Source organism: Meleagris gallopavo, chromosome Z, assembly GCF_905368555.1.
Source record: "Meleagris gallopavo chromosome Z, MGAL_WU_HG_1.1, whole genome shotgun sequence".
Lineage (NCBI taxonomy): Eukaryota > Metazoa > Chordata > Aves > Galliformes > Phasianidae > Meleagris > Meleagris gallopavo.
The window spans coordinates 37,363,603-37,374,937 of NC_139435.1; the positions used below are offsets into that span (position 1 = coordinate 37,363,603).

At 37.7% G+C, this 11,335-nt stretch overlaps 1 protein-coding gene across 8 annotated transcripts in view; it reads right to left on the reverse strand.

Moving 5' to 3' along the window:
- The window catches only part of PRUNE2 (prune homolog 2 with BCH domain), a 133,211-nt gene that overhangs the window by 35,758 nt on the left and 86,118 nt on the right, over window positions 1–11,335 (reverse strand). For 5 of the 8 annotated variants that reach the window (XR_014880599.1, XM_085213892.1, XM_085213899.1 and 2 more), the window contains one exon: window positions 10,273–11,074. Coding sequence is in view for 7 of the 8 variants with exons in the window: in XM_085213892.1 (XP_085070018.1) it covers window positions 10,273–11,074 (802 nt within the window). In the remaining variant the exon portion in view is untranslated. The remainder of the gene's footprint in view (window positions 1–10,272; window positions 11,075–11,335) is intronic. The other 3 variants (XM_085213898.1, XM_085213895.1, XM_085213897.1) reach the window with 1 other exon arrangement.

An 11,335-nucleotide genomic window follows, 5' to 3' on the forward strand; every position in this document is an offset into this window, starting at 1 on the left:
TCTCTGCCTGCCCCTTGTTCTCTTAGAACGATTCCAGCTAAATACACCTGCTAACATTTCCTTCAGTGTTGCACCAAGTAGCTAATATTCAGACATTCTGTAAATTTTCAATGCACACTATACATCATTATCACTTGTTTGCTTATCACACTTAAAACCGAACATTATTTTCATTTCTTCAAAGGAGACAGACATGCAAATGACTGAATAGAGCTAAATCAAACTCCTTTTATTGAATTTAAACAAAAACAGTGCCTGTACAAACCAAGAAATGTTTCAGTCCTTTTACCAATGAGATTATTACTGCATCCTTTATCAAGTAATCTTCAAAGATTACAGACTGTTCCTTGCATAAATATGAGGACTTTGCAAAAAAATTTGAGTCGCATTTCAGCTGATAGTAATAAAAATAAATGAAATCAATACCACTGTAAAGTACTCTACGTGTGAGCTATTACAAACAATTACTATGCCAATAATTAAGCAGTCTAAAAAGCAAGTTATCCAGAGACAAAGCCCAACATTCATTTTTTTTTCCTACCATATCCTCAGAGCCAGACAAACAAGCTGAAAATAATCAAAAGTGCTAGGTGATTGCACGGTGAAGTTTTGTTTCCTAATTACAAATACCATGCCTGCTCCCAGACAAAAGAAATCCCATTGAACTGATGCAAGCTTCTCTCATGAAGAGCTGCAGTAAAATTAAAGTGCAGCTGCCTGATTTTCAGTAATGAGGTCCAGGTTGCTTTGCATCCTGCTAACAAACATTTCTCCTTTTCTGTCTAAAGAAACTGGAACAATAGAGACATTAATCAGAACACCTGCGTATCGGCCTCTCGGTATAAAGAAACACTTACCTTCTAAAGACTTGAAGAGGCCTTTCTACAGGGAAAATAGCACAGATGCTTTATTGCTGTACTTCAGCATCCCCCTTTCTGTAGCAGTTTACTAGGAATACAGATCCTCCACCATTTTCTTGTCACGTGACTAGCGGCTCTGTTAAATAAGGGTGATCACCTGCCTTCAAATAGCCTGCTGTATGAACCAGCTACCACAGGGCTTTGGGTAAGGGAGCACTGAAATGAACACAGAACAGTGCTTTAGCTGTGGAAACAGCTTTTTTGCGTTCCCTGCAGAGCTGTGCTATAGCATCTCCAAACTTTACGCGGCAAGTCAGCTGGCTGCAGTGAAAAGCTCCCTGCTGCTTCATTTCAGAGCCTGAGGAAAGCCTGAGATGAGAGATTGTGTGACAAAAGTTCTTAAGGATTCAACCCATCTCAGCCCTCATTTCTGTTTGAATCGATGGTTATAGAGCACATGCATATTCAAACATGCTTTACATAATTTGTTAGTTTGCAATTCAGCTATGGAAATGCATATGCAAATCTTTTTTCTTCTTCTTCTTCTTTTTTTTTAAAGCACAATTCACAAACCCAAGTGAATACTGGCAACATAAAACCATATCCAAACCAAGAAGCAATGCTCATAGCTTGTGCTGTTGGCTGTGTTTTTAGGGGTCTGCTTCCCACACAGCATAGTCGCACAGCCTCCTTCATGAAAGCCTACTGGATTTAGACAAGCCAAATTAAAACAAACTTTAAATCCTCTTTCTTTATAGTCTGCAAAGGAAAACAGAAAGGCAGCAGGCCCTAGTGCTTCCTAACCTTCAGCTAGTTTGTCCCCTCCTTGAAGACGAGAACTGGAGATGTTTCCACATCAAATTTCTAAGCCATAAGCATTCAAAAACAAACAGAATCCTAACCTTATTTTGTCATTACATCTCCATGAACACCTACAGAACACCATAAATAAAAATTCAGTGGTTCCCACCCTGTTCTTCAGTATGTTAGTATTTCTATAGGAAAAAATCTCCAGATCTATTGCAGATCTTCTCACACAACAAAGAATTTAAAGAATAGCAGACCAACATTGTGAACTACAAAAATAATCAACAAAATTAAAATACACTTTCTAAAGAGGACACTGCTGCAGAAATGTTATCTTTGACGTTACTGCCATATAACTAAGTAAAATTCTCAAATATGGGGATAATTTTTAGCACTTTTTTATTGGACAATTTTTAATGTATTTTAGGTCCCTCGTGTAGGCACTCAGAAACTGCACAGGAAATAGAACTATAAAGTATTTCTATACTATAGAAGTCATTAGCAGAATGAAATTGGGAAAGTGGTAGAAGCTGCAACTTTGACACTGTGTGCTCAGAATGGCACAGATTGTCTTTGAGATTTTGAGTCTGCTGGGACCACAAAATTCACTGCAGCTCACTGTCAAAGACAAGTCTATGTCAACAGCATTAAGCCTGAAAGCTCACTAATGCTGAAATTCTGTCATTGATTGCATAGGTTTAAAAAATACATAGTGGGTTAGCTCAGAAAAAGGTAGAGTTTTGAATAGCAGGTATTTTTTATTTGACCACAAAACCATACAAACACTGTCCAAGTCTTTCCAGTTTAAAACGTGGATCTGCCACCTCCACCTCACAATTTAATAAACTCTCAGGATCTCAAGAGGGGATTTTAGTAAGTAGACCTTTCTTTTTCTATCACTGCACCGTTATCCTCCTAAAATGTTAAAAAGTTTTTAATGTATGTGGTATTTTGCATGTAAATATTAATGCTATTTTTACAAAAATGGGATCATCACCATATTGGCTGCTGCTATTGTTTAACAGCTGGCTGTGCAATGGAAAACTAGGTTTTTAGTTTTAATTAATTTTCAACCTCCAGATGGTGATGGAAAATACTGTATCATCCTAACATTGATAACAAAAAAAGATGGTTGTCATGACTTCATAGACCAAATCAAGTACAGGGAAAGAAATAGTGCTACAAAAATGCATGCATGAACAATATATGTTATTACTTCCATCACTTAAAATATAAGGTTAGTAGTGAGATTTGCTGATATTACAATAGATTGTTATTGATTTTTTTAAAAAAGATAGTTACAGCTATGTTGTCAGAAATTTCTCTGTTTTGAATGTGAAGCAGCACTTTCACAAAGGATAATGCATGATACATAGTTTCAAATCCATAATGTATATTATTACAATGATGATAATGACCCAATACATAATAGTATCTATCTAGTATTATCTATATATTTGGCTCCCATCCAAAGTAGCAAGCTCTAAGCCTGCAATCCTAAGAGACTGGCTCATCCCAATCAAAACTTTAGCTCAGTTTTGAATCTTTAATTAATTAATTAATTAATTTTTTGCAATTAATTATTTGCATGGACTTTCCTTCATAGGCTTTGCTCTTTATGCTTAGTGAGTTCTCACACATTGTACTGCCAAGCAAGAAATTTCAAGCCCATCATCTTGTAGGTCAGCAGGAGTTGGAAGCATCACTGAAGCAGCATGCTTAGTTCCCAGAGTGCCTGGAATCATTTTCTAGTGAATTTGGCCAATTAATAAACAATGGTAGAAGTGAAAGATGACAGCTCCACTGGTATACAGGGAGAAAAAAGAAAAAGAAACATCCACAGGAAAGTGACAGATGTGGCCTCTTAAATTTACTGCAGATTTTCAATCTTTCAGGTTCCCTAAAAATAACGGCACGATTTGATTATTAAAGCTAGGAGCAAACCTCGGCACTCTATTTCATTACCTCATCCTGGTTTGGGGGTGATAATATAGACATTTTGAGAAAATACTAGAAAATACTAACAAAAATCCCTGCTCATCTGGAGTTGATAATTTTTTTCTGTTAACAGGTTCCACTTTGCCATTGTTTCAGTGCAGTATTGGATGTTGATCCTGGACTTGAATCATTAATGTCTGTTGATGCCCACTTGGCTAAAGTCTGCAAACAAATTGTTACTACATAAGTGAGCAGAAGAGATTGACTCCTGCCTCTTTGAAAACATGCTACCTGAAAGATAAATTCTTTTTTTTTTTAACTATATTTTTATGTAGAAGATTTATTCTGGTAGATTAAATGGATGTTGACAGTTGTTAAAAAGAAATTCTTTGTCCTTTTGCTCAGTTTTGCCACCAGCTTTCCAAGATCTCCCCCAAACCTTCCGAACTTTAGTGCCCTTATTTCTAGCACTCTATTTCTTAATGCTCTAGTTCACAGCATTTCCCTAAGTTCTTTCTAACTTTTCCACTGAAAACAAAACAATACAATAATCCTTTCCTATAGCAAAGATAAGAGCAAGAATGATCGGTTATACACAACTACAAATGCAATGTGAGAAGTGTGCTGATACGTAAAAGCTAGCATGATATTCTCCCTCTGGCGCTCCAGTACTGCGTCATCACCTAGCTTTATAGAGTTATGTAAGACATGCTAGCTTTCTATTAGGAACAAAATGACCTTCAGTGTTCATAAGTTTTACTGCTACCTCCAGTTGCAGCAGCAGTGAAGTATGTTATTCTGCTGCTGTGTTTAACTTGGTAGGCAGCTAACTATCTCATAGCTACTCACTCACTCCTCACCCCCTTGCTCTCCAGAGGGATGGGAGAGAAAGCAAAATAAAAAAGTAAAATCCATGTGTTGAAATTAAGACTATTTACTAAGATAAAAGAGAAAGGGAAAATATAATAATAATAATAATAATAATAATAGAATATAGAAAACAACAGATGCTTAAAGTAATTGCTCACTGTTAACTGATTGATGCCAAGCTAATACCTAACAGCAGCTGCCCTCAACCAATTCCTCCCATTTTTATATAGTTCTACACATTGTCACATTGTATGGGATATCCCTTTCACCAGTTTGGGTCAGCTGTCCTGGTTCTGAACCACCCCAGCTCCATGTTCACCTCCATACGTCCATGCTCCTCACTAGCAGGGCAGTGTGAGAATCTGAGATCTCCTTGGCTCTGTGCAGCACTGCTCAGCAACGACTAAAACACTGGTGTGCTATCAACCATACCAGCCTTACGGACAGGACATGTGCACACCTGACATGTATATAGCGCTCCATGAACTTTTCCTTTTTAACTACAGTCACATTTCGTTGCTCAAATATGGTCAGATTTTTATCCTTTCTTCAGTGCCCTAACACTACCAAGTATTCATATACTTCTCTTACTGTTGCTGCTTTTTTTTTTTTTTTTTTTTTTTTTTTGCTTTTTCTTGCTGCAGCAGCAGCAGCAACAAAAAGGACAGGAGAGAGGAACTTTATCATCAGTCACAGGCTTTCTTAAAATCCACTTGAACATCTTTGAAAGCTATCCTGTTTGACATTAGAACAAAGGGAGCAGTGATCTGTAGACACAAAGACTTCAATCTGTCTCTTAATTTTCCTTATTTCCTTAAATTAATGTCATCTCTGCTCCAATCCTTCATCCCCGAGGAAAGCTCCCAAGGGAATTTCAACCAATAATTCCCTTTGCTCTTTGCCATGCCCGTATTCCTCATATCACAAACTCAACCAAGACATTGCTACAGCTCAAACTGTTTCCAATCTTAACCTCTTTAATGAGCTCCTCTGCAATAGTGAGCACCAGGTTCAGTGACACTTCAACTCTGGTTAGACTGTGTAACAGCTGGACCAGGAAGTTATCCAGTGAACTCAGGAGCTTTCTGGATTGCTTTGAGCCCATGGCGTTGCCTTTCTAGAAGACATTCAAATGGTTGAAAACTCTCATCAAAATGACAGCCTGCAAGCATAAAAAATCTTGCAGTTGAAGCAAGAAGGCCTCATCCACAAGATCTCTCTGGTGACCTGTTGTAGACCCTGACCACCAGATGTCCGTTATTGATTTGGTTCCTGATTTTTATCCACAAACTCACAACCTGATCATAGCTGTTTCTCAGAGGCAGCTCTTTGCAATATATCCTCTTTTTAATATAGAGGGAAACCTCATCCCTCTTTCCTTACCAATCTCTTCTGAAAAGCTTGTAGCCCTCAAACATCACACTCTAGCTGTGCAAATCAAAGCCTCTATGACCACACTGCTGGGTGCCTTTAGGGTCGTCTACATATATCTGTTCAATCCTCTAAAAAGTCTGAAGCCGTTATCTAACTGACCGAAGATTGACATCTTATTATAAGTTCAGTGAAAATCAGCTATAAGTTATATGAGAACCTCAGGAGGAAACTGTAAAACAATCTCTATCTGTAAGAAATTCTCATAAAAAAGAAATAATAGTAATGGTGAAAATACTCTCATTAGAGTTTATACCTTATCAATACATAATATCTAGCAACAAAATGCAAAACCAAAGGCTCTATGCTTCCATAAATATTTGTTAATGCAGATACTGAGTGACTTTTTTGCTCTTCTATACTTCTCTGGGCTTCAGCTGCATTACTCTTAAGTAGAATCATATAATTACCAAGGTTGGAAAAGACCTCCAAGATCATACTTCCCCACTAACCCATTGTCCTCAGTACAACACCTAAACTGTTTCTTGAACACCTTCACGGACAAAGATTCTACCTCCCTGGGCAGCCTGTTCCAGTGCCTTACCACTCTTTCAGAGAAAAAGTATTTCGTAATGTCCACCCTGAATCTCCCCTGGTGCAAGTTCAGGACATTCTCTCCAGTTCTATCATTAGTTGCGCAGGAGAAGAGGCCCACCCCACCTTGCCACAACCTCCCTTCGGAGTGTAGTTGAGAACTATAAGGTCTCCTCTGGGCCTCCTCTTCTGTTCTCTTCTAAACAATCCCAGCTCCCTCAACCATTCATCACAAGACTTGTGCTCCAGACCCTCACCAGCTTTATTGCCCTTCTCTGGACATGTTCCAGGGCCCCAGTGTCTTTCTTGTAAGGGGCCCAAAACTGAACACAATACTTGAGGTGCAGCCTCACCAAATCTGAATACAAGGATGATTGCTTCCCTGCTCCTGCTAGCAACACTATTTCTGATACAAGCCAGGATGCCACTGGCCTTCTTGGTCTCCTGGGCACACTGTTGGCTCATGTTCAGCCGAGCATTGACCAATATTTCCAGGTCTGTTTCTTCCACACAGTCTTCCAGCCACTCTGCCCCAGTCCTGAAGAACTGCTTAGGGTTGTTGTGGCCAAAGTATTGGACCTGGTATTATCTAACTGACCAAATTAGTCTTGTTGAACTTCATCTCATTTGTTTCAGCCCAGCTATCTTGCCTGCCCACATCCCTCTGTAGGGCCTTTCCCTTAGGAAATTGACATCTTCTGCTACCTTGGTGTCATCTGCAAACTTACTGAGGATGTACTCAATCCCTTTGTCCAGGTCATCAATAAAGATATTAAACAGGATAGTCCCCAGTACTGACCCTGGAGAATAGCGGTGCAGAAACAGCCACTGCTTCAGCCTGAAAATACATTTGTTATGCACAACAGCCATTGTTGGTTCAGATAAAAAAGATCCTACAGTGGAAATTTCCAAAGTTTCTACACCAAGGATCACTGTTTCCTTTCCTTACAGGATGCACTGCATTCCACCACACATTTAAGTGAAAACACTCTCAGTGGTTTACAGAAAACATTATGGAATTTTATGGTTTGGACTTTAATTGAGGAAGTAGTTGAAAAGAGTATACTAAGCCATAAGAATAATTAATATTCTACATCTGAAATCTGAATGAATAAAAACCAGTATTGTATAAAACATTCAAGTTTTTACTTTCGAGGCCTACAGAAATTCCTAAACAATGGTAGATTACTTCACAGAATGGATTCAATAAATCATAGCAAAAAGAAGTGCAAAATATCTATTTATCCATGCCCATAGAGATTATTTCTCTAGTATCAGTATAAATGTGAAAACCACCGGCTTTTTTGAGTGATCTCACAAGGTATCTTCATGTTTCAAAATCTCAACTCTATTCTGCTGATTTAAAAAGTAATTTAAAGGCAGACACCTGGAACAATTCTTTTTTCCTCTCTAGAACACTCGCATCATCAGCACGTAAGCATGGCAGCCCAAATCCCAAGATGCTGCCTACATGTAATTAGTCAGTGTGACTTAAGCAGGGTCAGCATCTGGCTGCTTTTAATTTAAAATGTTTTTTTGTGGAAGATAAAGGATTTAACAGCCAATTTGTTCATATGAGATTTGCAAGTCTACATGCAAACCTCTAAACAACTCCTGCTCTTTCCTATTTATTTGTTTGTTTGTTTGTTTGTTTATTGTGATAAGCATTTTTTCATTTTAAAGCTTTTCACAATAAATTACTTGCCTGTTTCAGAAAAAAAAAAAAAAAAAAAAAAAAGATAAAATCACAGTGAAATCCAGCAAAGATAGTGGTGAGGAAGGCTTCCAGGGTTATTCCTAACAAGCAGATCATGTTAGAGCCAAGGAATGTTTAGTTTTTTTAGATAAAGAAATCCCAAGACAGTTTTCTACACAATAATGTGGATTCAAAACTGCTGCTTGGAGATTTGGGTTGTTTTGTTTTTTCCAGATTTCTCTTTTATATAAAATTGCAATATTTCAGATTTTCCTTCTAGAATATGTTAGAAATTTGTTGTACTGCTTGCAAAAAAATGTTTTACGCTAATTAGTTTTACTTCCAATGATTTCAAGGTCAGGCACTCAGCATTTAATTTACTTCAGACAGCACAGAATTCAGTGGCACGTATCTCCCACCACTCTTTCTGAAGATTTGCCATTCTCTTGACGACAGTAAATGCTAACCTGCATCATCAAAAGTTGTCATTGCTCCTCAGAAGCAGAGCCCTTCTCATCATATATATTCTTCCAGTTCTGTGCTTAGAAACTGAGGCAATTTCAGCCACAGACAGAGCTAGGGTGTAAAGAATACATCTCAAACTACAGTGTGTTAAAACAACCTAAGATGATAAAGTTTAAACCTGCAAGAAATATTGTTACTTTTCACTAAGACTGAAATTATATTTAGAATGAACAAAGACTATATTAAAAACAACTCAGCTCTTACAGTGTCTGATCTTGTGCTATTAACACACACTGAAAAATATACGAAAATATTTAGTGGGGAGGTATTTTAACAAGTCTGGAGGAAGATAAAATCACAGCTACTGAGCTCTTCATTTTGGAAATGTTAATAAGCTGTGAACTGCTATGTTTGTGTTAACAAAAAGCTACACTTTTCTATCGGAGACTATTTCTATATGCTATTACCAAGATCACAGACACCCATATACCACCTTTGAGAGAAAAAGAACTTATTGCTAAAATTGCCAAATTGTTAGTGAAAATACAAGAACAAAAATGTTTAAAATAAATTATAAGTCAGAACTTGATAACAGAAGTTGTGGATATCATGTGTCTACACTGAAGTGCTTAGGAAGAATTGGAATAGAAAATGTTTTGTATTTCACAAAAACAGCATTTTTCCACATTTCATACCAAACACATTGTTTTGGATAAGTGCAACTGAAAAGGAGAAAGAAGTGTGAAGAAGTGGCATCTCTCTTTTCTACTGGGAATTTTCTTTTGTTGTTTACAGAATTTCACTATATAAATACTACGCCAGTTTCCTTCATGTAAAATTGCAATCCTGACACTTGCAGACATCCAGGAGAAATGAAGCCAGACTTCCATACTTGCATCACTAGATCAGTTACAGTCTCTGCTTGTAAAAGACAAGACAACAGAAGTGCTAAAACTGTCCAGTATATGGAGTCCAGTCACCCCTTTATCTGTCTGGTGTAAGTCAGTAAAGCTATAAACACAGACGTTGCACATTCACCTGAAGGGAGATGCAAATACACTAAAACTGTCTCAACAACCAAGCCAGACTGCACAGAGAAAAATGTTGCTCAGATCTGATTAGAGCTTGAAAATGACTACAACGATAGCAATTTTCCATCATCTTTTACTTTCTTCTAAAAGCAGTATCTTCTTCTGACCCTACATGTCTACTGCTTCCCATCTTCATTCCAAACATTTTTCCACAAGGCAGAAATAGTATTTCATTTCAGTGCCTTCATAATCTCATCACTGGCATTGCACTGCATTCATATGGGAATTACCACCAGTACCTAGCCCAGGAGATATCCAGGCCACATCTGTTTCAGACTTCAGTGTAGATTATGAAATCTACTGAACTTTGTCAAAGACAGATTTTTTCTGCAAGGAAGTGGATTTACGATCTTCCAGCATTACAAAAGAGTACTAATTTGATTCACACTCAAGCAACCAAGAATCAAGATTCTGTTTTGATACAGTGAGGAATACAGTGATATTTAAATCACATAAATAAAATGAGTACTTCAGACTTGAAAGTCTTGACATCTCTTAATGATCTCACAGAATTTAATAACTCTGATAGCTAGAGAACAGAAGACTTTTGAAAAGAAACAGATAGGGTATTTTTTCTTACCCTGATTTCTCACTCAGTTTTCTTTCATTGTTGAGAAGCACTGCCTCTTCTTTCAGTTCTTGTTCTGTGAATGTGTTATTCCCAAGCTCCTGTTGATTATTTGTTTCCCGTGCATCACCCACCTGCAACACAAAAGCATGTGTTCTTGTGATATCCAAACTGTCATCCTTCGTAGACAGCTCATGGAAGGAAGAGCAGCTTTTGTGTTCAAATAATTCTGTAAAAGAAGTTTCTACCTGAAATTCTGCTTGAGTTTCAAGAGTTGATTCCTGCCCTCCAGCAGTTTCTGCTATTTTGCCACCATGTCCAGACTCAAATTTTGGCTTCTCTGACTCAGCAGAAATTTCCACAGATGATATATCACAGACTTCATTTTGGCACAATATAATCCAACCCTCATCTTGCCCAAATCTTTCTCCTGATTCCCTTTCATCCTCCAGTTTTTGAGGCACAACAGAAGAGCTTTTCTCATCTAAGTCCCATTCAGCCCCACAAGCAGATTGGTCTTCCCTTTTATTTATTATGGAGATTGACTGAAAGGTATCCAATGGGCTTTGTGAAAATCCTTCATTAGATTCTGTTTGTCCAGGTACAACAGCGTCTTGAAACACAAAATCACTTTCCTTTGTTGAAGGCATATTTTCTTCCTCAGTAACAAGGATGTAATCCATCTCCACTGAAGTTGGATCTCTGTGAACCTGCATCCTCATGTCCTCCTTACTCTCTATACTTTCCAGTTCAGGGCTCTCAGAAGAGTTTGTTGGCTTATTCTCTCTTCTAAGCACAGAAGTAGCGCCAGCTTCTAAAAAAACAGACAAACAGAAATTCTTTTTAGTTTTCGAATTACTATTTTAGTCACCATGGCTAAATCAGTACTGTGAGATAAAGTTCCTTTCAGTTTTCTTTGACAGATTCTGTTAATGTGTACCTGAATTTTACAATATCATAATCATTGTTAAAGATTATACATTAACACCATAATCACTCCTAAGGGAAAAATGATTCAGTGTCCCATAGATCCTGCACAAACAACAGAAACAACATCCCAACTTGAAAGTTCAAA